At 42.7% G+C, this 26,894-nt stretch overlaps 2 protein-coding genes across 4 annotated transcripts in view; one reads left to right on the forward strand and one right to left on the reverse strand.

The window, feature by feature from the left end:
- The window catches only part of GKN2 (gastrokine 2), a 69,164-nt gene extending 55,961 nt beyond the window's left edge, over positions 1-13,203 (forward strand). For 2 of the 3 annotated variants that reach the window (XM_046660706.1, XM_046660705.1), the window contains exons 2-7: positions 1,491-1,604; positions 8,011-8,064; positions 8,489-8,626; positions 10,727-10,837; positions 11,505-11,664; positions 12,986-13,203. In XM_046660706.1, the coding sequence (XP_046516662.1) occupies positions 1,491-1,604; positions 8,011-8,064; positions 8,489-8,626; positions 10,727-10,837; positions 11,505-11,664; positions 12,986-13,068 (660 nt within the window). In that variant the 3' untranslated portion in view covers positions 13,069-13,203. Of the gene's footprint in view, positions 1-1,490; positions 1,605-5,823; positions 6,010-8,010; positions 8,065-8,488; positions 8,627-10,726; positions 10,838-11,504; positions 11,665-12,985 lie in introns of all 3 variants that reach the window. The other variant, XM_046660707.1, reaches the window with a different exon arrangement.
- An 8,353-nt stretch (positions 13,204-21,556) lies between these two features.
- Positions 21,557-26,603, reverse strand: GKN1 (gastrokine 1). The gene is made up of 5 exons (XM_046661835.1): positions 26,526-26,603; positions 25,399-25,533; positions 23,665-23,772; positions 22,553-22,694; positions 21,557-21,651 (listed from the first exon to the last, which is right to left on the reverse strand). Exons 1-5 carry the CDS (start codon positions 26,601-26,603, stop codon positions 21,557-21,559), a joined length of 558 nt encoding a protein of 185 aa, XP_046517791.1.
- Between the last annotated feature and the right edge of the window lie 291 nt (positions 26,604-26,894).

The raw sequence follows: 26,894 nt of genomic DNA on the forward strand, positions 1-26,894 counted from the left end.
TTTCTTTCTTTCTTTCTTTCTTTCTTTCTTTCTTTCTTTCTTTCTTTCTTTCTCTCTCTCTCTTTCTCTTTTTCTTTCTTTCTTTCTTTCGTCTCTCTCTCTCTCTGTCCTTCCTTCCTTCCTTCTTTATTTCTTTCTTTCTTTTTCTGTCTTACTGCATTAGCTAGTTCATCAAGCATGATGTTTTTCATGATTTTTCCTTATTTTTTAATTTTCAGTTTCATTGATCTCTGCTCTTATGTTTATTATTTGTTGCTTTGTGTTTGCTTTGGATTTAACTTGATTTTTTTTTTCAGGTTTCTTAAGGTAGGCTCTTAGATTATTTATTTGAGATCTTTCTTTTTTCTAATATGAGTATTTAATGTTATAAATTTTTCTCTAAGCACTGCTTAAGCTGCATCCTACAAATTTTGCTATGTTGTATTTTCATTTCCATTCAATTCAAAATGTTTTCTAATTTCCTTGTGACTTCCTTTTTAACCTATAGCTTATTTAGTAATATTTTTCTTTTCTATTTTCAAATAACTAGGTATTTTCCAGATATCTTAGTTCCATTTAAATTTAATTTAATAATGCTGTTTGGATTTGTAATTTCTAATAATTTACAAGTTTGAATAGGTTTTATTTGTAATAAATAGTGATAACAATATTAGGTGAATTTTATTGATAGCTTACTCTGTGTCAGTGACTATTGTATTTTATGTAAATGAGCTCATCAGTGTTCACAAGGATGCTTTGAGGGGACACTTTGTTATCCTTTCTTTCCACATGAGGATTTTGACGCACACAGTGAGAAATTAGAGAAGGAATTCAAATCCAGGTAGACCGTTTCTGGGGCTTCAATTCTTTGCCAGCTCTTGTCATTGTTCCTTCTTCCTGTAATCAGGTCCTTTGCCTATTAAAAAACATTTCATGTGTTCATCGTTTTCCTACTCATTTTTAAAAACTTTTTGTAAGTTGAAAATATTATCTTTGGAGATTTTTAATGAACACTTGACTGTTTATTAATAATAAAAATAAAGAATGCTTTTCACTTCTAAAAAAAAGAGGCAATATTACCCTTTGTCTCTCATACATGTTAAAATTATTTTTCCTGAGTTTTAAATTTGCCTTTAAATTTTACTGCTTTTTAAAAACTAAACAATTAATTATCTTTTACATTTTATGCAGTTAGGCTTATATATCTTTTCTCTTGTGATTTATTCTAATACTTCCAGGCTCAGAAAATCTTTTGCATTGCCAAAATCAGATCAAAGTTTACCTGTATTTTATCCTAGTTTTTTTTTCTTCTTTTACATCACATACACTATTTACATGTATTTTAAAAATTAATTTGGAATTAATTTTTCTTATGGTAGTATCTACATTAGCTTGCTCAAATAACTATGCCTTCATCTCAGGGCCAATTAGAGTTGAATTATTTTTCCTAGTAGCAGTTTTTGAGCCCTTTCTTGGATATGGCAAAAAGTGACATGATAATGAATTTATAGGCTGACTGCAATAAATTCAAGTGGAACCTGGCAGAGGAGGGAGCAGAAGAGGTAATAAGTCATCACTTGGAGGAGAGCCACCCCCCGAGATCCTCTGTACTGGACTTTATGTGGGTAAGAAATAAAAGTTTATTTTGTGAAATCACTGAAATTTAGGTATTGCTTGTTATAGCAGCTAGAGTCAATTATTCTGACTAATAAAAGTTGTGACAAGGACAGTAGGTGGTGGCGAGGACAAGAAATGGAATTTGGCTGATGGATTGGAAAGAAAGACACAAATGGGAGAAGCGTTACAGAGGAAAAATGTCAGAACAATCAGGTATGACTTCAGAGTGAATCTGAAACTGTCAGCAGAAATAACATTGTCCAGAAAAAGAGCTGCTTTGGGGGAAAGAACACAACAAGTTTTATTTTAGACTTATTGAGCTTGATATTTTATAGTATATCCAGATGTAAATGCCTGGAAAATTTTAAAAAAGAGCTGCAGAAGTAAATTGTGTGTTCACGTGTGTGTGCATGCACATGTGCACACAAGAGAGAGAAAGAGAAAGGAATGAGGAGAGAGAGAAAGAGAGAAATATTGCAAAAATAGAGCATTTAGGTCTCATAATAAAAAAGGCAAGAGTTAAACTGGGTTTAGACTCATGTTAAAAATGGCAACTAACAAAATAAATAGTTGGAAATGGATTTACTATTTGGCTTGAGCAATAGAATAGCAAGAAAAAGACATTAAATAAGAATGTCTAAGATACTCAAAGGTATAAATGAAGGTATTCCATATATAAAGAAGGACAAAAAATTATGAGACAAAATAGGCAGAAATAAAACAGCATATTACCATGAAAAAGAACAAGTTAGAAATACTGTAATTACATTGATATCAGGTTTCACATGAGTAGCAGTGGATGCGAGAAGGCAATGGAGTAGCACCTTTACAGTGCTAGAAGGAAAACAACTGTCAACTTCTAACTACTATTCAAAAGTGAAGAGAAAATAGAGACATTTCAAACATAGACCCTCAAAATTTAACATGTGTAGGCTCCTGATAAAAGAACTATTAAAAACATACTTAAACAAAAAGAAAAGAAAATTTTGGAGATAGAAAATTAAGAATTAGCATAGAAATAGATAAAATATTTAACTAAATTTAATTATCTATTGATGGGAAACCTAACAATTTTTGTGCTATATTTTAAAGGTGAAAGTGAAACTTTACACAAATATAACAATATGGGAACAGAAAAGATACTCAATAATTGGCTAAAGGGTACCAAGTTCCTTGTCTCTGTTGAGAAGATCAAAATACAGGATACCTTTTGGATTTGTAGGAAATATGAATGATTAAGTATGACGCTAAAATTTCAAAGTTAGAACTAAATAATAAAAAAATCCAAATCTTCCAGAAATAGAAGGGAAAAAAGGAGAATATAAAATCTTTGTCAATACAAAGAAGGCAGACAAAAATAGGAAGAAACGCAAAGAAAGACAGTGATAAATAAATAATAAAATAAGAAAGTAGAAATAAATCTAAAATATATTAGTAATAGTAATAAAGAAAACAGGTAATGCTCACCTATCAAAAGAGAGTGTTTCAGATTGGACAATAAATAAAATGAAGCAAAATGCCACACAGTCAAGATATAGAAACAGCCTAGGAGTCTGTCAACAGATGGTAAAGAACATGTGGTATGTACATACACTGGAATATTACTCAGCCATGAGAAGGAAGGAAATCTTGCCATTTGCAATAACATAGATGGACCTTGAGGGCATTATGCTGAGTGAAATAAGCCAGACAGAGAAAGAGAAATACTGTATGATCTCATTTATATGTGGAATCTAAAAAAACAGTCAAACTCATAGAAATAGAGGGTAGAAAAGTGGTTGCCAGAGGCTACGGGGTGGGGAAACAGGGAGAGGTTGGTAAAAGGGTACAAACTTTCAGCTAAAAGATGAGTAAGGACTGAAGATCTGGTGTAAAATATGGTGACCACAGTTGATAACACTGTATTGTATAATAGAAAATTGCTGCGAGAATAGAACTTAAATGTTCTCACCAAAAAAAAAAAAGAAAAAAGATAAATATGTGAGGTGATAGATATGTTAATTAACTAGATGGGGGAGTCCTTTCATAACGTGTACATATATCACATCACCATGATGTACACTTTAAATAGCTTATCTTATTTGTCAGTTACACCTCAATAAAGCTGAAATAAAAAACTAAAACAATACCACATAGAAAAATTGAAAACAAAAGGACCACAGAAGTATACCATCCAAATAGTAACAAAAGAAAGAAAACGAAAGACAAAAAACATGAATAGAGGCCAAGTGGGACGTACTACATAGAAATGAAAGACACAGCGTTCCAGGACGATGTTCCGTGATGAACTCGAATATTCCAAAGAGCGTTGCTGCGAACCGCATAAAGCAAAACACTCACAGTAAGCATCATATAGAAACAGACAAAGCGCAGCTGTGGAAGAAAGTTTCAATGCTCTACCAACTAAAGAACATGGCATCCAGCATCGGAAGGCCTGAGGGATAGTCTTATCTTTGCCAGTAACTATATCCCTGAACTTGGCCTAGTTTCTTAATCTGTGTGAGTCTGTTTTTCCTCATGAGGGGTTTGGGCAGGACTTGAAACAACTCTTTCAATCAAAACCACTCATGGAAGTTAAAAGTCCACATGCGTGTGCCCATTCTCAGACCCACTGCATTGGAGTGTCCAGCATGACACCTTTCCGCAGCGATTTTGCCTTCTTATGGGAGCTGGGCGGCTTAGCCATGAATTTCGTTTACAACAGCTTTTACAAACACAGTCTCTCATTGGCCGTATTTGGAAGTTTTCACCCTTGAGTTGTAGGCAGGTCTATTTCCAAGTCTATCTTTTGATCAAGAAACATTCTGGAAGCAAATCCCTCCTTACCAGTGCCCCCTTGTCAACAAGACAAAAAGTTACACTTACCCAGCAACTAATCAGAGAGGCCATGTAATACTGGTAGTTAAGAGTGTGGGCTGTGGAGTCAGATTGGGCTCAAATCCCAACTCCTACCCTTAGAAACTGTATGACACTAAGGAGTTGCTCAACTTCCCTGCACCTCAGTTTTCCTATCTGTAAAATGGGACATTGATAGAAGGTAACCTACAGAATTGTTATGAGAACCAAATGAATCAATATATGCAAAGTACTTAGAAAGTGCTAGAACACGTTAAGTATTCCATAAATGCTAACTATTATCATTGTTAGACCTATAGCCTCAGAACTCCTGGAGACATGTGGGAGACACAGTAGAAGGTAGGGTGTAACATCTCTGCCTGCCCTCATGTCTATAAGGGTGGGAGCTGGCTTGCTTCTTGGGTTCTTTGGAGGCAGATATGGGAGAAAATTCGCAGATATCCCACAAAACTGTAGTCCTTCTCACTGCTGCTTTCTCAGAAAGACTTAACAAAGTGGCACATTTTACATCCACTCCAGCTCACTAGCCAGGGCAGAGGCATTCCAGGTAACCCTTAAATTGCCCAAATGTGTGCTGTTTAAAAGCCCCATTTTTTTTTTAAAAGCTGCTAGTTAGGAAGTCATTCCAGCTGCAGAGCAAGGACATCATGTGTATTATTTCTTTGCTCACTGTAGTGATTCTCAAAATTTAACAATCTTGCAATTTACAGGTACTGTTTGTTTTTGTATTTCCCCACCTTCTGAGTTCATGATCCCACCCTAAGATTAGCCAGCCATTTCTAATTGTAGCATTATAAAAATTACGCGGATTAAACTTTATTCTATTTTTTTTTTTAACCTGAGAATTTCTCAGTGCTCCCCAAGATAACTAGAGGTATATAACTTTTAGTTTTCACAGAGTTTTGGGCAAGGCTTAGTGTAAAAATTTGGTTAACCCTGGTAGTTAGGCAGAGTGCTCTCTGAGTCTTGTGCCTGATGAATCTCTAGAAATTGGCACCAACTCTAAAAAGGAGGAGAAATAAAGCCATCAGGCTGTTTGTTCTCAAAGCAGGTCCCCCAGCCACTGTCCTTGACTCTAGTCTCATGTCCATTCCTTGGGTGGAAGAATTCAACAAGTCAGGCAGGGGTGAAAAGACACTGACTGGGCACCCAACTCAGGTCTTAAGGGAGGACTTTACCATCTGGGGGAGATACTGGGAATATGTCCTTTCATGTCTATAACATGTTTGTGTAGCACAAGCATCTCTCAATATTTTTAAAGGGTGGAAATTGAAATCTCAAGTGCAACATAGAACAGATAAGTAGGGAATATTTACAGAGTGACCAAGTGGTGAATTTTCATTACTGACTAATGAACTTCATTGATATCAGGTTGTGTGGTTGGGTCTCACCCGATAAAGGAGTTTGCTGGGGTGTGTCAGAGATATGAACATGGCCTTCTCCATAGTGATCATTCTGGAAAGAGATTTCCACACCTTAATATAAAGGGTAGAAACTGCATCAGACAGCCTCATTTGCTCCAGCACCTTCATCCCTTTAGGCAAAATGAAAATCTTTGTGAGTATTTATTTATGCTTCTTTGTACTTTTGTGTTGGCTGCTTGCAGAGAATGTTCGTGTCCAATATGCCTCAGATTTCAGGGGTCTTAGACAAACACTGTGCATGCTTCTAAGCTTCTGTGATTGATTAATGATGTCTTTGGCAGGAATAGTGTTGCATATTAAGTTGGATATTTATTTGTTCATTGTCTATTTTTGGGATATTTGTGATAAAACTACAAAGAAAAGATCTTGGAAATATCTAAAGAATTTTAATTTGGAAGATTTTTACTAATAATTCTTATTATGAGCTTTGGAGGAAATGTATGTATTTCAGGATAATTGCATTTACTATCTAAAAGAGAAGTGGTAATTCAAGCGTCATCATCATCATCATCATCACCATCATCATAGCAGCTGTCATTTCCCAAAGGCATACTAAGCCCTATAAAAAACATTTCACATGAATAGTTGCATCTGTTAGCTTCAACAACTCTGTGGACTGAGTGGTATTACCCCATTCTACAGGTGGGGAGTCTGAGACACAGAGGAATTTGATGTTCCCAAGCCAGTAACTGTGGGATTTAGGCTTAAAATTTACCCATCTTAAGCCCCACTACAGGAGAAATTATTGCAAAATTTAAGCAGTCTGAGGGTCTTCAGCTTGTCTAAAGTCTCCCTTAAGGCAAAGCATCCCTGCCGTGACTACCTCTACTCCTCCAGCTGAGCCTGGTCCTCATCTCAGGCCTCCCATAGTTCCACAGTGCAGTGCTCCATGGACAGTGGACTATGTTCTGAAACAGAATGGAACTCCTCTGCTCAGTGTCTATCCCTTATCCTCATTTAGCTGCTGAGAGAGAAAGCAAGTTGATAACAACTTCTCCATGAGGTGTGAAAGACTATGAGCTTTAAGAGTTTGCTCCCCCCGGAGTCTCTTTGTTTTCCAAGAGGAGACCCAACCCTGAAGCACAAAAACCTAACCCTGGTGTATTAATCATGGTGGTGAGTGGATGTTATTTGGGGGCAGAGGACGCTTCCTGAGTTCTCTCTCATCATACCGTTAAGGTTGTCAGTCCTCCACCACTTGTTAAAATCTCTGTTTTAAACCCATTAAATACAATATATCGGCAGGTTGGATATCTGTGTGCAGGTCTTTGTTAGACATTACACCCCCAGTTACCAGAAGAGAAATGTTACGGGCAAGACAGAATGGGAAGTAGAAAAGTCCCACTGACAGTTCTTGAAAACACCTGCCCTTCCCGCAGACGCCCTCCATCAGCGGTTTTCAGTGATAGAGCAGAACACTGGGATGTTGAGAAGACAGAGCACAAAACCAGGATCAGTGTGTTGGATCAGACGCTTACATAATGACAGCAAAATGTGAGAACTGCCTCAATGTCAGTCTCAAGGCCTGCTGGCCCAACACTTGTCTGATGGTATCAGTAGGGAGAGTATGCAGATTTTCCTTGATGCCAGCCTCAAAAGTTAATCATGCCCCCAGGCATCCTATTTTCGTGGTTTCCCTTAGAAAGCCATGGTATCTATTGCCCATGAATCCACTTTAAATCTGTTTTACCCTCTCAGTCTCAAAGAACTTTTTCTTTTCTTTTACCAGAGAACACAGTTTGACCCCTGTAATCCAAAGCCAGTGTGAATCACCCCAGAGTATTCCCGTAGTAAAATGAGTCCTTCCTCACTGCTCTCCTGACCCAAGTGTTTTTTGGCATAAGAACACATGCTACTTAGAAGGTTATGATGGTGGAAAGGGTCAGGATTTGGGCCGCAAAGGTGGAACGCTGTGTCTTGCAAATAGCATGAACTCAACAAAAGCCTGTCGAATGAGTGAATGTGTATACTTTTATACTTGGGGAATGGACTGTTGACCATCCATGACCACCCACCAGTGTCTCTAGGAGTACCTTTTCTGAGATGTTTGCGCTTGTCCTGTGCAGTGTCCCTTCATGTCTCTACTCTCAATGACTACCCTATAGGGAATGGCAGTGAGTGGTCTGTTTTTCAGGTGTTACTTCCGGTGGTGCTGGCCATCTTTGGGATACAATCTCATGGATATGAGGTGAGTTGATTTATTATGTACCTTATATCTTGCAGATGTTGAGAGAGGAAAAGGAAGATACGAGATAATATGAAGGACAGTAGAGAGTCCGTATAACCTGTTTGGTATAGAATCTCAGAAATAACCAATCATGCAAAAATGAGGTTGGTTATTCTTTTCCAACTGGTGTACCTTAAAAATGTAACCCATTGCTCGGTCTCACTTCTCCTGTGATGTCATTGCTTCTCCCGTACATAATATAATAAACTAGGAGGAAGAGGTTTGCTTTCTTATTTTAGCATGAGCTTTGGGTCTGGGATCCCAGTGGAGAGGTTTCAGGCTTCAATCTCTTATTAGCAGGTAGAACACTTTATTTTGCTGGGAGGGTTGTTTTCAAATGCATATGATTTATGGAAAAACTATTATGTCTTTGTCATCAATCTAGGTTTATAACATCATCAGCCAAGTCAACAACGGTGGCAGTGTTCAGGAGACAGTGACAATTGACAGTGAAAAAGAAACCGCCACTATCAACATCCACGCAGGATCGTGCTCCTCTACCACAATTTTTGACTATAAACATGTAAGCAACAAGGGAATTTTTGTATTCTTCAGGGCGGGGTTTCTGAAGGGTAGAGGGGCAGCCATTTAGTACACAGTTGAATTCCAACTCTGTCGGAATTTCCTTAATTCTGTTTTTCCCTTTGAATAATCAAGCTATTGATTAAAAAACAAACAAAACCATTTCTAAGAAAAAATGTGACAGGAAACGTATACATTTGCTTGACCTTTTCAGGTGGAAATTGGAAGTGCAATGCTATGGTCTCACTACAGGCTAAGAAAGTGCCAGGAGAGTGATCAAAACCCACAGCAATGCCCGGCACCCAGCCTCTCAAAAACTATTAATCGAATGAATAAATGAATGAATTAGGGCTTCTACTACAAAAAATTGTGCAAAGAACAATCATGAAACAATCACGAAAGAGCAGAAATCCAGAACTATACACATTTAACTATGTATGTAGGATATGCAATCAGTCAGACTTCCTCTGTAAGAAGGAAAGTATGTTAACTAAAAACACCAGACTATTTCCAAGTTTTAGTTACTGTTATTAACAATAAGTCTCAGAAAGCTGCTCAGAAAACTTATTCTGTTCTTTATCCATTTATTCATTTGTTTGTTTTCTACTCGTTCCACTGACACTAATTGTCCACCAGCTTTCACCTCAGTCCACAGCTATGCACTGTGGATATAAGTAAGTTGCAGACCATCTTGCTGGACATCTGAGCATGCTTTTCTTCTCGTTTTCTAGTGGAAACCTCCTCACAAGCCTCCTCCTCATTGGTGTTGGGAGATCCATGACACATTTGAAAGTATATAGTCTTTGAAAGACACAGTTTGAAAGGAAATTGTAGTGAAATTGCTTTTAAGCAGATATCAGGGAAATTCCAAAAGTGTCTTTAAAAGAAATAGAGTGCTGGGCCTGGCCCGGTGGCATAGTGGTTAAGTTCGTGCGCTCTGCTTCAGCAGCCCAGGGTTCACAGGTGTGGATCCTGGGCGTGGACCTACCCACTGCTCATCAAGCCATGCTGTGGCGGCACCCGACATATGAAATAGAGGAAGATGGGCACAGATGTTAGCTCAGTGACAATCTTCCTCAAGCAAAAAGAGGAAGATTGACAACGGATGTTAGGTCAAGGCCAATCTTACCCACACACACACACACACACAGAGCGGTGAGGAGTGGTTTAAGCTTGTTCACTATCATCAGACTTGGCCTAGGTCTATTTCTGAATCTTAGGAACTGGCAGTTTGTGTGAATTGAAAAATAGGAACTAGAAGGGTTTCTATTATATACAGTCTTATAGGCTGTACAATTTTTTGAAACTTTGTGAAGAAAGTTCTACCCTGGATGAGGATAAGAGGGCCTTAGGCTCCTTCTGGCTCCAAAGTCCTCACCCTCCACTGCTCTTCCAATCTTGATTTCCTCCAACCCATCCCTGTCCAGCCAACTTGGGTTTGAGGTGGAGAAAGGATGGAGAGAAGATGGTAAAGGAGGGGAGGACAGGTGAAACGTGTGTGGGGAGTGAGGGTGTGTGTGGATAAGTTTTGGAGAGTTTCTAAAGCAGCACTGTCCCATAGAACTTTCTGCACTGGTGGAAACGTTCTATATGTGCCTACTTCTACTAGGGAAGCCTCTTGTGGCTCCTGAGCATTTGAAATGTGTGACAGAGGAAGTACATGTTAAATTTTATTTAATTTGAATTTAGATTTAAATAGCCACATGTGGCTAGTAACTAACATATTGGAAAGCAAGGTTCTAAAGAATATTGTGTTTACTCCAAATTGAGGAAAAGGCAGAGCAAAAACAATAGAAAGAGGTAGAGAGCTATTTCTTCTCAATCCGTCAAATTGCAAACTGCAGACCCTGGTTCCCTAACATGAAAAATGGGGTACAAATCATGGATTTACACAATTTCAAAGAAGTAGAAATGACAAGTGAAAAAGCAAAAATACTGTGTAAAAGAAGTCGAATGGATAGAATTGATTGCAGATTGAAAAGCAGTCACATGCACTCACAAGCTTGCTCAAGGCTTTCCTCCAAGGCTCAGGCGTCATTCTCACCAAGTTCAGGACTCAGGGAACAGGGAAGGGGCAGTGACTGTGCTCTTGCTGTCCCAGGGCTACATTGCATCCAGGTTGCTCTCCCGAAGAGCCTGCTACATCCTGAAGATGAACCGTCAAACCACCCCTTCTCTGGACCAGCTCAAACAGTCCATCTATGAGACGAAGGTAATTCTGGAGTACCCTGAAATATTCCTTGTTCTTGAGCCAGGGAATACTGGTGTCTGTGTAGACACAAAGAGGGTGAGGAAGAAGATCATAATATTATACCTCACCGTGGAGACGGGACTCTCAACATATTAAAGTGTTTCACTTCTATTGTTTCTGAGGGCAGTAGTACGTCTGTTAACTTGATTTCCACCATACAGCCCCCAATATAAGAACTTATAATAAATTCCGGTGTCTTTGTAGAAAGGACTGAATAGCTTCTCTTCTCAGAGCAGGGCTCCAAGAAGTAGTGATTGGCAGAAAGATGGCAGAAGTTAGAATACTCAATGACACAAAGGTGAAAAGAAGCAATACCGTATAGTGAGAACAACAAACCATGCTTCAGGCTAGGGATCTGGGGTTTGCTTCTCCCCCTGTGACTTCCCATCTGTGCCACCTTTGCATGGGATTCACCCTCTCTGCATCTCATTGCCACCAGCAGCAAAATGACATTGGTTATAATGAGGCCTCTCTGCAGACCGAGTGGTCAGAAAGAGATGATGTCTTGAGATCTCTGACTGCCTTCTGCTTAATAATCTGAAAGAGAAAAACAGTCACAATTTTGAATAAGGTACACGAGATTATGTCCACTTCTTTTACCCTGTCCCACTCTATTACACTGGTCTAGGCTCTGAACAACATATTTTCCAACAAATACATCTGGGTCAAGTACAACCCTCTGCAGTCTCTGATCACTCACATGGACTGGTTCCTGTTCGGGTCACCCATTAAGCAGCTCTGCAAAGACGTGCCCTTGTATAAGGGGGAAGTGGCTGGAGAGATACTGAGTGAGTACCAAGAAATCAGTCCTTTACCAGATGTTTCCTGAAAGCTCCTATGTTCCGGGCACTCTGCTAGGTGTTGTGTGAAATACAAATAAATGTGAAACCTGGCTCAATTAAATTTACTTTGGGAGTTAAATACCTACCATGTGTGGAAATCGTGCTAAATGTTAGGGAGACACAGAAAAGAATAAAACTCTGTCTCCAAGGAACATACAATCTGGTGGAGAAGTCGATGAGTTGACACAAAGGATGGAGTAAGAAAAGATTCCTGGGTGCCAAGAAAAATTGTTGGGTTCCTATTGTTTCACATATAAGAAGTCAGAGTAGGAAAGAGGCTTCTGGGCCCTTAGAATGGCAGCTTTTGGAGACAGTAAGAAAGAAGTCAGTAAGAAATATTCTCAGAGAACAGAATGATGGTTGCCAGCGGCTGGGGGGAGGAGGCAATGGGTGATGTAGGTCCGAGGGCACACATTTTCAGTTATGAGAATAAGTTCTGAGGATCTACTGGACTGCCTGGGGACTGTAGTTAATACGGTGTTATATACTTGAAAGCTGCTGAGAGTAGATCTTAAGCATTCTCACCATACATAAAAAGACAGTTACTTATGTTAACCATGTGAGATGATGGATGTGTTATCTTGATCTTGGTAATCATTCTACCGTGTGTATGGATATCAAATCATCACATTGTCGCTTTAAATACATACAAATCTGTTTGTCAATTATTCCTTAAAAAACTTAAAAAAAAATTCTCAGAATCTAGGGCAGAATTAGTCCAAGAAAGATCAGGCAAAGTGCACCGACAGACAGGGAATCAAAGCTCTGATTCAGCCAGGTGACATATGTCACTGTTGTCATTACTGGTATTTTTACACAACGTTTCTAAATATTGCAGAGTGGCCAGAGGGAAAGAGAGGCTGGGCACAGATGGCAAATGCAACAAAAGAAATTCCCCAGAGTGGTGGAAGGTAGACAAAGGAGAAAAGAATTAGCATTTATTACATTTCTACTGCCTGGAAAAAAACATCTTTAAGATATTTTCCTTTTAGTAAGGTCATTAGTACTTATAGGTAAAGGCACATAGGCATGCCATCAACACAGGATGTCATAGTATCAACCGGATTGAGCCAGACAGCACTTCCAGGAGTTGTCAGTCTTATTTAAGCTGATATATTATTGCAATAGAAGTATAGCTAAAATCTTGGGTAACACAAAATTATACGTACAACGCTTAGTCAAGACGTTTACAAAAAGGCGTTGGTTTGTTGCATTCTAATAATATATTTCTTAATGCTCCTTCTTTTGAAATGTTTCCCCTTTTCAGATAATGTCGGTGCTGGATCCTGTGCAAAGGCTGGGCTCCTGGGCATCTTTGGCATTTCTATCTGCGCAGACATTCACATTTAAGGCCTCAGCCCACTGGTTTCGTCCCTTCAAAGAACTACACCCTTGGTTTCTACTCAGCAGCCAAATTAAATTCTCTCTCAATGGTCTAACTAATTTTGAGATTACATGGTAAAACATAAATACTGTATTTACAGATATCTGGGTGTTTGCTTTTTTTTGTAAACAGCAAAGGGAAGCCAAACAACATTTATGTCAATATGTAGAAGGAAAGAAATTGCCAGGATTTCAAGCAAAGTGCGTAAGGTGTGAAACTTCCCAGATAGTGTAGCTGGGTCACATGCTGGTCAGCTCGGTGCAAGTCTCCATCTTTGCATCTGCCCACCAGACCAGCGGCCAATCTGTCTGTCGAACACACGTGGGCAGCCTGGTGGAGTGGGGACTCAGGAGGCAGTAGCCTCCACCCGGTGATGGGGTGGGGTTTGATATACCCTTATCAAACAACATGACTGCTCCGGTGAAGGCGCCTATCCCCTCTGACAAAGCACCCAGCTTGGAGGGCCATTTCACATGCCTTTCAGGAAGTGCCTTTCAGCTCATCAAAGCAGTAGACTCAACCTTAATAAATGTTATTATGATATATTTTGTCCTGGTGTGAGGAGAGAGGGAGGGAGAACACCATCACCCAGAGAAAGATGAACTTTACTGAAAATCTTAGCAGGAGTGAGAAGCTAACTGGGAAGGCCAAGTCAATATATAGAAGGAAAGCAATTTTCAATATTCCAAATAAATTGCATAATGTGGGCAAATTCCCAGATCATATAGCTCATTCTCATGTGGACTGGTCAACTGGGTGCAAGTTCAGAACAAAGAGGAGTTACTTTAACGAGAATTTCTGTGTGTCTTCTCTTGCTCCTGTTCCTAATGCTATGCAGCTACTTCTTAACGACCATTAATGAATATATTTAAAGCACTTGCCATGTGCTCAGCCCTGGGGTAGATATGCTGGCAAAACTACCACAGTCAAGAAAGTTATTTTCTTGTGGTGGAAGTGAGACACTTACATAAAAACATTTGATAACAACAGTAATGAGTGTATAATAAAATGCCAAATGAGTGGTAGAGTGTACGAGCTGGAACCTTGGTGTTTGCAGGTGATGGAACTCAAATCCAAATCACTGAGGCGAAGAGGGGAGGAACTTATTGTCTCCTCCTACCATAGAGGGATAGGGATGTTCTGGTTTGGGGTGGTGGATATTCCGGTTTGGTGCTTGGAGGTGGCTGGACTCTCTTTTTCCATGTCTCAACTCTCCTTCTCTCTCCATGCCGGCCTCAGTATCCTACACTGGTTTTCTCCATGAAGATAGAACCAACATGGCTGTCAGCCCCAAGGTCCTCATCTTCCCAGTGTCATTGTCAGAGAGGAAGGGACTCCTCTTTGTTCTAATTTCAAATTAGTTTTAATTTAAAAATTCTTTGGAAAGGTCCCTAATTGAATCCCTTGAGGGCATGTTCTTACTCCTGCGGCCAGGACCGCTGGGAGGTGGAGAGTGTTAGGATTAGCAACCTCCTTTGGAATCTACTGCTTAGAGAGGTGTTATGCTTATTAATTTTTATAATCTTATTCCCATTTTTAAAGCAGAACTTTGAGTTCTGTTTTTTCTCAACTCTGCTTTCATTAAGTCAATTCACCCTGCTCAGTGCTGGTGTCCTGTTGAATACCTGTTAGGAGCAGCAGGTGGAGGGGGCCAAGCACATGCCCAAAAGGAGTGCGTCCAAATGGGAGCTACAGGGAAGCCGGGGCGCCATTAAACCTTCTTCAGAAGGAGCCCTTTCTTAAGGGCTGGGGAGGAAAAATATCAACTCTGTTTCTAGTTTTGTTTGTTTTCAGATATTTTCTAATTTCCCTTTTGACTTCTCTCTGACTCAATGGTTGTTTAATTTCCATGTATCTGTGAGTTTTCTTGTTTTCCTTTTGTTATTGATTTCTAGTTTTATTCCCTTGAATAATTAGAAAAGATATGTGGAATGATTTCAATCTTCCTAAATTTATTAAGACTAGTTTTGTGGCCTAACACGTGATCTGTCTGGGAGAACATTCCACGTGCACTTGAGAAGCATGTGTATTCTTGCTGCTTCTGGGTGGAATGTCCTGTATATGTCTGTTAAGTCCATTTGGTCTATAGTGTTGTTCAAGTCTGCTGGTTCCTTATTGACTTTCTGTCTGATGATCAATCCATTATTGAAAGCGGGGTGTTATCGGAGTCTCCTCCTATTATTGTATTGCTGTCTATTTCTCTCTTCAGACCTGTCCATGTTTGCTTTGTAGGTTTAGGTGCTCTGATGTTGAGTCCACGTGTATTTATAATTATTATGTCTTCTTGGTAAATTGACCCTTTTATCATTCTATAATGACCCTCTTTGTCTCTTGTGACAGTTTTTGACTTAACTCTATTTTGTCTGATATAAGTATAGCCACCCCTGCCCTCTTTGGGTTACCATTTGCATGGAATATCCTTTTTATCACTTCACTTTCAGCCTATGTGTATCCTTAAATCTAGTGTGTTTTTTGTAGATGGTATATAGTTGGATCTTGTTTTTTTTTTCCATTCGTCCACTCTATGTTTTTTTGGTTGGATTATCAGCCCTGTTAGCTCACTGTATACACAAGCATAGACCCTCTCCAGGTCATAAGGGAGGAGAGCAAGTCTGGATGGAACACAGCAAAGCATCAAGGATGCTCTAGAAGAGCTGACCTGGCTACTGAAGCCAGCCCAAGAGAGCAGTGTGATCCAGGCTGTGAGTGTGCCAAAGGAGTTTCTGCAGGAAGCCTGGTGAGGCTTATAGAGGAAGGTCTTATTTCCCATGAAGTTTTGTTCCCCAGGGTAAATGACACGTCTTGTAGACTCATTTACTAGATGACATGTCATTTACCCATCTGAGGTAGAACTAAAACTAATTTCTTCATTCAGAGTTCCCAGGATTAGAATATGTGGGCCCAAACAAATACTTTATTATGCAAATTGTTTGTTTGGATAACTGACTCAATGAATTCAAATATTAGTCAACACAAACATAATAAATATAAAAACATTGAGACTTCTAACTTCTGATAATGATGAAGCACTTATACCAGATTAACACTCCTGACATCAAAGTTATAAACCTGGACAAAACATTAAAAAGTAGTTGTTTGAAGGCACTGGAGAGTGACTCAAATTGGGCAGAAACTAAAGAGGATAAGACTTTTGAAAGCAACGCTCATCATCTATTGTTGATCAGTTTTCTAACATTCTATCGCCAAAAATATCCACTGACTATTCAATTCTTATTCCCCATCCCTCTCTTTCCTGCTAACAGAACCTCAATTTGTTTAAGTAGCAGCTCAATAGTAGCCAATAGTACCAAGGTTGGGAAGGCCTGGGCTAAGTCAATCTTATTTCCCTTGAGAAAACAAGGTCAGTTTCCTCAGCCTGTGACTGGTCAGTGAGTGGCCATATGACCTCAATTATGGTCAATGAGATCTACATGGAAGTCTGCTAAGTGGGGCTTTCCAGGAGGGATTTTTCTTTTCTGATAAAGAGGGACAGACTCAGCTGGCATGCAACTCTGCCTTTTGCCCTTTCCTGTTATCCTTCCTTCAATGTGGACATGATGCTGATGTCAAGAGATGCAGCTACCATTTTGGGACCACCAGGTAACAATCCTGGAGAGGAAAGACTCAGGAAGGAAAGATCTAGAATGCCTGATTACATCATTCTAGAGCATCACTAGCTCAGCCTTTCTTCCCTTGGACTCACGTGATACAGATCAATCTCTTTCTATTTAAGACACTGTGACTGGGTTCTCCTTATTTGTAGCCTAAAGCATTTCTTGCAGATACATCTGAAAGGGACCAGAGTGAGTCCAATGGGCACACATATCCCAGGCTCTGGGTCCACCCCAGCATGAGTGCCTCCACTTCTTTCACCTCTGTAGCTCCTTTGGAAATTCCGGGCTCACCTCACCCTGCACTCATACCATGTGCTACTTATAGAATGACTGAGACATAAACGTCACTTGGAACCCACTGTCCAGCTCTCCTTGGCCTGCTGTTCCTTCTGTTAGTCTAGACACCATGCCCAGTTGCTCCCTCAGTTCCAGGAGAAATGTCTGAGGTTGCAGCGACTCTGATATGAAGGGCTCAGGACATATATAGGAAGTGAACCAAGTGCTTCTCAGGGCTGGGGATCTGGGTCTCCCCCACTGTGAGGTGAGAAGCCCATTTCCTAGCAAGCTTTTAATCACTGCTAAAGGATTCCCCTGGCTGTAGCACGGGTCTCACATGTTCATGCTACGTAGCATATGACCTAGTGAAGCGACACCCCAAGAATCCACCTCTCACTGCCTCTCATGATGTGGTCCCCATCTCAACCTTCCTCTGAAAAGCATCCTTTGCAGCACTGATAAGGGCATGGCCTTAGGAATACAGTGCCTGATCAATGGCCAACCATTCTGTCATTTGCTAATGACTTTTGGGAGCCTCACTTTTCTTCTGTCTGACCTGGCCAAATTACCATAATAGGGAGAATCCTGGGGAGGTCACCAGCCCCTCACAGTCTGAAGTTTGTCCCACTCCAAGAGTCCTGCTAGGGTGTGTTTGATTTTTTTTCTCCTCAGAATATCCCACTACTGCCCCTCTCTACTCCCTTGGAGCTAGGGTCAGGGGGAGGGTATTGCCTAGGAGCAGCCATGAAGGAACTTTCTGGGGTGTTGAGAATGTTCCACATCTTCAGCTATGTAGTGGCTACACAGGAGTGTATATGTAAGAACTCGTCTGCGCACTTTACTGTATGTTGTAGACAATGCCTGGAGCCAGGCAGAGGACCAACAGCTGTGTGTGGACCATGGACAGCAACAGCTCCACTGGAGGGTGGCTGTGAGAACTGCCTGCGTGAAAAGCACCCCAAAACTGGTGCAGGCCAATGAAGGGCTCCACAGGAATAACTGCCGAGTTACGGGTTAAACTATGGGGATGGTCTTTCCATCCCAGGCAGGCAGCAGGATGAGGAGAAGCAGCATATTCCAGGCAGGATAAGGGGCCCTGCTCCTGATCCCTGGGGAAACTAAGATCATGGAGCAGGCAGGAAGTCAGAGAATAAATGCTGGGCAGCTGCTAACCTCACTGGTGAGCCAGTCCACCCATACGCACAGACCTGAGGCCCAGGGCCAGTCAGTGCCTCTCTGAGGCTGCAGAGAAGCAGGAGTGATGGAGAGAGTTAGAAGTACCACCATTGAGGGCGAAAGGGGCTAGTGAAGGGAGCAAGACTTTCCTCCTAGGGGGGAGTCTGTCAATGGAGGGTCATTCTCTGAACAAGGAGGCCAGGGAGCTTGACCTCTGTCTTGGGTATCCCTCTCTGAGAAGGCCCTCGTGGGCAAGGGTGGACTTTTTGTGGGAATCTCAGAGATTTCTCGGAGGGAGGGTTTTGTCCAGGTCCCAGCTGGGATTTAGACGTGACAAAGCACTGCTGGTGATCCCTCCAGCATGTGTTTGCAGGGGGATAAGAACAAAGCCAAGGGAGATCTTAAGCTCAGGAAACAGAGAGCTGGGACATGGTCCCAATCCAACAACAAATCCTGGAGGGGATGAGACACTGTGGTGTCTCGTGCTCCGATTTGTCCCCAGGCCAGTCACCAAGGGGCTTATGCCTGAAGCCTCAGGGTGGTGGGTGGGGGCTGTGAGCAGAAACAACAGAAGAGAAAAGACTTTTTTTACTACAGTTTTTGTAAGAAACCAGGGCATTTTTTTGCAGCAATGTGAACAATTGACACCGAAGGGTGGCGGGGCTGGGGGATGCACTTTCCCTGTTTCTGCATTGAGTCCAGAGGGCCCTTGCTCCTCTGACATCCCCGAATCTCCTCCATCAGTGCGGAGATGGCAGTGTCTGCCCAGGTAGCGTACTCAGCACAGGGGCAGCAGCAAGAGGCAGTGGAGACAGCTCAGCTGAGGGCACTGAGGGCTGTGGGTTCTCGGGCCCCTTCTCCCAGCTCTAAGAGGCAGCATTGGAGATATTGGCAGTGGTCAATGACAGTGGTTGCCCCAAGAGAGAAAGAAAATAGAAGATTGCTCTGCTTGGAAGACCACTGGGATAATTCTTAGGCACTCCTGGGGAGACTCAAAAATTATCATCAGGGACTTCGCACGAACCTTGAGTTCTTCAGTCACAGATGGAGCAGTCTCTTATTAATGTTAGTGTAATTGCATTTCCAACAGAAGGCTGCTGGTCTTGATAAACATGCAATATGCTTGGACTAGGATCAGGGGCACTGGTTTGAGATTCAAATATGGTCCATTTCATTAAGTGCTGGATTAGACGAGCTCTAAGGACAAACGTTAACAATGGTCATCAGTAGGGTGGTGTTGTAGACTGAACGTTTGTGTCCCCCAAAATTCACATGTTAAAACCTAATCCCTAGCGTGATGGGATTAGTCTCTTATAAAAGAGGCCCCAGAGAGCTCCCTCGTCCCTTCCATCATATGAGGACACGGCAGGAAGAAGGCTGTCTGTGAACCGGGAAATAGGCCCTCTCCAGACAATGAATCTGCCAGCGCCTTGATCCTGGACTTCCCAGCCTCCAGGAATAAATGGGGAGTAAATGTTTGTTGTTTATAAACCACTCAGTCTATGGCATTTTCAAATTTTGCCTTCCCAATCCCATCTCCTAAAAGACCTAAATCCTGGTGCATGCGTGGAAGATTCTTTTTAAGATAAAGGTTGAGTTTATAACCTGAGGAAACAAAATCTACCTTGACAACCCTGTAAGTTCTAAAGGACTGTGCTTGTTGTTTCTCGGAGCTCCTACAGCTCAGTCAATGACAGCCTAGAGTGACGAGGCTTGGGATGGAGGCGGCAGGCCTTGAACCTAGAGTTTCTGGGAGGAAACTAGTCTAGCTGGCAGAGCGAGTATCTGCAGAGATGGTAACAGATGGAGACAAACATGGTGGTTGGGTGTGGGCTCTTGAAGTCTCCCGGAAGTAACAGAGACGTTATAATAATCAGGTGGAGTCTGGAGATGATGGGAAATTCAGGGACAGCTGAAGCTCAGAAGTCTGGAGGGGAGAGTTTGGCATGAGAGCAGTCAGTAGACAGCAGCCCTCCCACTGTCACAGAGGGCTAAGGAGCAGGGGTCCAGGCATTTGCAATAGGGACTCAAGCACATGGGACAAGATACCGACTGGTTCCTGGAGCTAGTGGAGGTTGGGCGTCAGAGACAAGGCGAATACAGATGGAGGATGGACTGACAGCCATGGCGACTTATCTCTGAGGACTCATTGGGCCTCACCCTGGGGGCCAGACCCTGCTCTGTGGTCCTCTCAGGGCCTCTGGTTGACCAAGACTTGGCCTGTCACATCTGATCCTTCCACCCTGAATGTGCTATGTACATATCTCCACCTACCTTATCCTTGACAAGCCACATGTGTGCAAATCCATAGAATCAGAGCCTCTGGCCGGCCCAACCATGCCCTATTCATGCCCAGTAGAGGTTTACCATGGGCATTTCCTGTGCCATCAAATTTCAGTCATGACCTTAGGTAGCCACACCACACCGTGACTCTACCCAGAAGAGCTACACGTTCAGAGAGCTGGTGCTCAGCAGCATCTTCATCCCCGAGGGCCTCCCTGCTCCCTGCACACGCAATGTCCAGCACCCTCTTGCCCCCAGTCCTGTCCTATTTGAAGTGTTCCAAACTCCAACATGACCTTCTGTGGACATCTGTGTCTGTTCTCCAATACTCCTCCTCGTTATTATTTCTAAGGTAAGGGGAGTCATGGATGCTGTGTGTGTGTGTGGGAAGGGGGGAGGGGGATGTGGCTTTGTCCCTCCCGGCTTCAGGAATGGATAGTTAAAGAAACAGTGCTAAGAGGCCGGGTCCGTTTTCATTCGTAATGGAGAGAAATGCCTGGGAGTCACCACTAAGGTGTTTAGACCAGTTCAAAGGGAGGTCTGGGAGGCCTAATGTCTCTTGGATCTCTCTCAGGGGCTTTTGTGGGGTGGGCTGGGCCACCACAAGGAATAGGCTTTCGTAGATTCTCAGGGCAATTTGCAGGAGACAGAGATATGACCTCAGACTTGACAGCTTGCCTGTGCTGTGGCTAGTGTCTTTTTACTATTTATTTATGGCCAAAATTCTCAAAGGATTCTTCAAAGGACACCCTAAAGAGAGGCCCTGAGAAATGGGACATTCAGGAGAGGCACTTCCTACTTTGCACCATGCTGGCGTGCGACGTTTGGGACCATGTGTGGATGGGAATGCCCATAACTCAAGAGAGGACAGTGCAGGCTGGGAGGGCTCATCTGCGAGGCCAATGAGGCAAGAAACTTTATTGTTCTAACTCAGAGGGAGAAAGTGTGCCCAATTTCCCAGAGTACGAGGCTGGATCTCTGAAGGCAGAAGGTGGAGCACTGAAATGAGCAGCTTCCCATCTGCAGAGTGAGGGCTGGGCCCTTGAGTGCTGGTTTCAGGCCAGCAGCCTCGTCCAGGCAGGTCCACTCCCTGCGTCCTGGAGGTTCAGAGCCCAGGAATGTCACCACAGATAGAGAGTCCCATAAAGGACAGAAGTTGGACTTCGAAACACGAATTGGGGTCGATTGCCAGTGCAGTACCTTTAAGAACAAAAGGAAGCATTTTACAAGAAAGATCACTTAATCCCTTTAAGACCCCAAAGGAGATGGATATATGATAATTTGCACTTAAATTGGACATGGTGCTCAGGACAGCTATATGAGCAAGAATCTGTGGGAACAAAATGGAAAGTTTCCCTTGCCTCTGCAATAATTGGCCCCACATACTTCTTTTTATTTCTTTTACTGACCTTTAGTCATCCTCCTTAACCCTCAACCCCTCATATTCTCCCTGTTTCCTTGCTGGATCCTTCTGTTATGAAGAAGTCTGTTCTTTGGGTTGATTTATACTAAGATGTAAGCGACTGGCAACAGCCTAATGAGAAGGGGTTACTGACTACATCTGGGATAACAGGCGTATTTTGAGGTCTTATCTGGTAGCTTTCCAGGGTGGTCACCACCGATCCCCCATCATAACCCCAGTGGAAGTGCCAGCCACTGAGATATTCTTTTCCCAGTGCTATCTGCAACTATAGTGCCTTCCAACCTCTGTGCAGCCTGAGAAAGAGGAGGACTGAGGACCCTAAAGCAATGGCTTCTAATGGTGTGATGCCGGGCACTGTGCTGTTTGGGCAGGGGTGATGAAGCTTTGGGTCAGGGGAGGGTATCCACCAACTGTCAAACCCCACTGATGAAATGACTGTTGTCAACCTGCTGGTAAAGCTACCTTACTCTGCTCCCTGTTGTCAGTAAACCCTGGTGTCGGGACATCATCTCTGCCACCAGGGGGAAATACATTTCAGGCCACATTACTTTTATACCTAGTAGCAAAGAAATGGAATAGATCTGAAAACAGTCATGACGATTGACCAATGACCTAAAAATCATATGCACCTTTCATCTTATGCATGGTGTTGGGTTTCTAGTTAAGTTATTAACATACCTTCTTTTTGCTGCTGGGCAAAGTAAGTGGGGACGTCTCGGCACATGTCCTTGATGGGCATTCCATACTGGGCTAAGTTCTTGACCCGGCTGGGCAGAACAGTGTAGGTCAGACCGTGAGTGGATGGATAATGCTTTAAAGCCTGGAAGAGGTGGCATTTCAAAACGGTGAGACAGCGTAGTACAGATGTGGTACAGCAAAGAGGAAGAAACGAGAAACGAATTCTAGTGCACATAGCGGTGAACCCGAAGTTCCCCGTTTGTTTTCTAAGAGCAATATCCAATCTGGCCATAAGGTGGCACTATTACTCCAGAAAAAAATCTCTATGCGAGCTTCTGTGTCCCTGTCACTCAGTCTATATTCCTTTCACCTTCTCAAATCTTCCAGCCTCCAGTGCTTTCCTCATCTCTAATGATAATATAGAATAGTTTTAAAATTATTTGGAGCATTTATATTATGTTTTTACTTATTATAAATCAGATGACTGGAATACTTTCTACCTCTTGAAGAAAATTGATAAATTGCTTAATTTTTATGTGACCCAAAGTGCATTTTTTACAAGAGTCAGTGACTCTTCTGTCATGGACATTAGTATTGCCCAGATGTGCTGGACAGGTTACTTAAGCAAGTGACAGTAGATTTCAAGGACTTCCTGCTGATTTTCAATTTATTTGACTACCTTTTGCCATTTAAGAGGCTGAGGAGAAGAGATCTTTAGCAGTCCTGGGCTTATTCTCAACTAGAGATAACATGTGTGTATGTTTTTGGGGGTTGTGCAGGGAGGGGAGAGAAGGCATGGGGATGTAAATACTCTGTTAATTCACTTTAATATTTATCTTCAACAATTTATATTCACTAACATATAGCTCACACCATTTTGGAATACATCAAAATTGTTATTGCTTGGAATTTTCATTGATCCAACTGTGATTCGACCTAAATGGGTCCTGGACTGGATTCAGGGTCCTTTGCATGATGGCGGGATTTCACGGACATTAAGAACAAGCATGAACTGAATGCTCCCTATTTGTACAGCATTGTCCTAGGAGGTTGGGATGCAGAGTTGGAAAACACCAAACTAGAGGGGACCACAGTGAGCTGGTCTCACCTACCTGGTTGTCCAAGGCCTTGCTAATGTCATCCAAAGTTGGGAAGACATCTTGGTCCATCTTGGCCAGGACACAGGCCATCTTGCTAAACAGCTTAGCCGCCAAGAGGGCCTTAAAGCAACACAGCGGAACCATGTCACAATGTTAGTGGACTCCTACTCGCCATCAGTGCTGGCACATGGCTGTTCTTTCTACTGTGATGTCAAGCATCCCGGATAGTGTGGCCCAGGGTGCCAGAGCAAGGGACCAGGAGCAGGACTGGCAATGCACACGGAGCTGTGCTATCCCTGTGGCAGAGTCCCCTGCTGCAGGCACAGGAAGGAATCCCCCAGGACATTTTGCATACCACTAAAGGACTGGTGCAACTGGAGGGGTAGTTAGCTAGTCCCGGTAACAAAGCTGACTTTAAGGTCTTGTTCTACCACTTAGCAGCCTTCACGGTCCTTAGCCACCTCCGTGACCCTCAGCTTCCCCATCTGTAAGTTAGGAATACTAACCCCTCTCCCATGGGGTTGTCATGACAAGGAGAGGATGAGACAAGATACTTATTGCTTGTGAAAGCATCGTGCACGTGACAGAGTGCTCTCTGAATGTACGGGGTGGTTAGGAGACTAGGGTCAGGCCTCTAGACTCAGATTCTAGCCCTGGGTCTGCCACTGACTGCCCCCTCCCTGTGGCCCTGGGCCTGTCATTTGGCCTCTCTCAGCTTTGGATTATGGCAGTGTCTGACGGAGCCCAAGGACACTTCGCCTGCCTCTCCCCACTCTAGCCAGAGCAGTTCTGACTTCTTCTGTTCCATAGAGTGGAATCCTGTGGAACATTTTGTTTGAAGAATAGTTTCTATGGCTTAAAACAAAGTTGGAAATCGCTAGACTGCATGCGTTCTAGGAGCATTCAGGAGACGTCTCCTTGAGGAAGTTAGGAGCAGGTTAGTGAAGAGGGAGGGAGAAGGTGTTCAGGACAGAGAGAGCATGGTAGGTACAGGCGGGAGCAGAGGGAAGCCTGTGTGTGAGGTGTCTGTCCCGAGATGTCCAGTGTGGGGTGAGGGGAGGGCTGGACGGCAGAGGTCTTCTCGGCCCAAGGGGGGAGTGTGGGCTTTCACTTCATCGAATCCTCTCAGAGCCTTTTCAGGTAGGAAAGGCGGCTATTGACACTGTTTTATAGGTGAGGAAACTGAGGCACAGAAAGGCTGAGTGTTGTCTCTGGGGTTATAGAGCTTTTCCATCAGAGAGCCAGGCCGAGGACACAGACAGTTGCTTCCCGATCCTGCACCTTTCTGCTAGGTCTTACTACCTAAGGAGGTGGCCACGGTGAGGCAAGGTTTCTAAAAATGAAAATAAACCATTCTTCTTCGTTGGAAAAACTGATTAAAATCTGAGAGTAAGACAAAGGAACTTCTATAGCACATACCATTTATCAGAAATGGAGGTAATTTAAATGGCTCTCTTATTTCTGAGGTCTTCAGGAGCCGTGTGAAGTCAATACCTCACAGGAATGCAAAGGGATGTAGGATCCCTATAGATCAGAGAAGTTCCTCCTACAGTCATTGGCTTGAAAACAAGTCCCCACAACTGCAGGGGACCTGGTCCCTTACTTAGAGACTCGTATTTCCATCAAGAGCTTAAACCTAGAGAAGGCAAATTAGACAGCGTCCTCCTCTCTGAAAAAGCCTAAGGCTAAATTTTGGAGCAGACAAGGCTTTCTTTGGCATTGTAATGAACATGTTCCACATCTTACATTCTTGTAGTCCAAGATTCCATCCCATTCACTCAAAACATTGTTGTCTCGGATGCTGACCATACCTCGGAAGGCATCGACACGGATGCTTTGGGTTCCAACAGATCCATCCAGAGGATGGCTGTCATTGATGTTCTGGAGAAAACCAAGCAACAGGGAGAAGAGTTGAAAGTCCAGAGTTCGTGCTCTGCCCATATCTCACAGGTTTACAGGGATACTCACAAGAAGTCTGAGGGAGGTCACCCTGGATTATCACCTTTGAAATACTTCTGCTAAAGGAGGACCTGACAGGTCAGCCCCTCTCCACCCTTACTCACCGTCAGGGCCGGAGAAGGAGTTAGGAAGAAGACCACAAGGAAGGAAGATGCAATCTGAAATGGAAACGAACGTCAATGCTTCCTTGTCTCTTTAGCCTCAGATGAGCCCGGAGCCTGGAATTCAAAGGGCCCCAGGGTTGGAGCCTTGTTAAAATGATCTATAGCTTTCACAGTCTCTATGCCCTTGGAGCCCCAAGGTTTATCAGGATTCTGTCGTTCAGTGTGGTTGATAGGGGTGTGCTGGCCACTCAGGAGCAAAACTCTATCATTCACTCAAGGCTACCTTTTGTTTTGTTCTACATGCACTGTCAATCTCTGGGCTAACTATTAGGCAACCTGACCAACCACTTGATCTGCACGTAGGGCAGGACAATCTGAGGCCAAATGGTAAAATAAGTGATAATTCAGCTTCTCAGTCTTCCCTTTCTGCATTTTCCTCCCTCCTCCCAACCATGGGGGAATCCTTCTCTGGAAACTGGTCTCTTCCTGCGTTCCTTTCCTCTAGGTTCTCCCACCTTGCCTGACAGTAAAAGATCATGTGCACTTATTCACACCTTATTTCGGCATAGATTTTACCCAAACGTTACTAGTTCTTGAGATATTTCCAGTGCATCATTTTGTCTTGGTGTGGCCTGCCTTGCCTGTTGAAGGACTTTCAGGCATCAGAGAGTGAGTGAGAGGATTAGGAGGCAGGAACAGGCTAGGATAAGAAAGTGTGGCAGTGAAACTTTCCCTCACTCCATAGTCCACTTTAGGTCCACTTCAGGCTCGTTCAGCTCGGGTGCACTTACAGCATAAGCTGAAACCGACAGAAACCCCCTTCTCCTCCGTGCCCACAACATCTGTGCAATACTCCACGTGCAACGACACTGTAAAAGTGAGATTCATCTTCGAAGGAAAACAGCTGCTCTATGGGCAGCAATCATAATGCAATGAAATTAGTCAAGGAGATACATGAGATGCAGATAGCAATAATATTTTATTAAACTATTCTGAGAGTTGGTGCCATATATTAAATATGTCTGAATTTTCCTTCATGGGCAATTTACAAATAAGATGAATCTAGGAAGAAAGGGCCCTGAAATATGAATAGCCACTCAAAGGTTCTTGATCTTCTAAGAAATTAGTTATTTTGGGAAAGACCCATCATTCAGACATTTCAAAACAGAAAGGCTTGCC

The sequence above is a fragment of the Equus quagga genome, chromosome 5 (assembly GCF_021613505.1).
Source record: "Equus quagga isolate Etosha38 chromosome 5, UCLA_HA_Equagga_1.0, whole genome shotgun sequence".
NCBI lineage: Eukaryota > Metazoa > Chordata > Mammalia > Perissodactyla > Equidae > Equus > Equus quagga.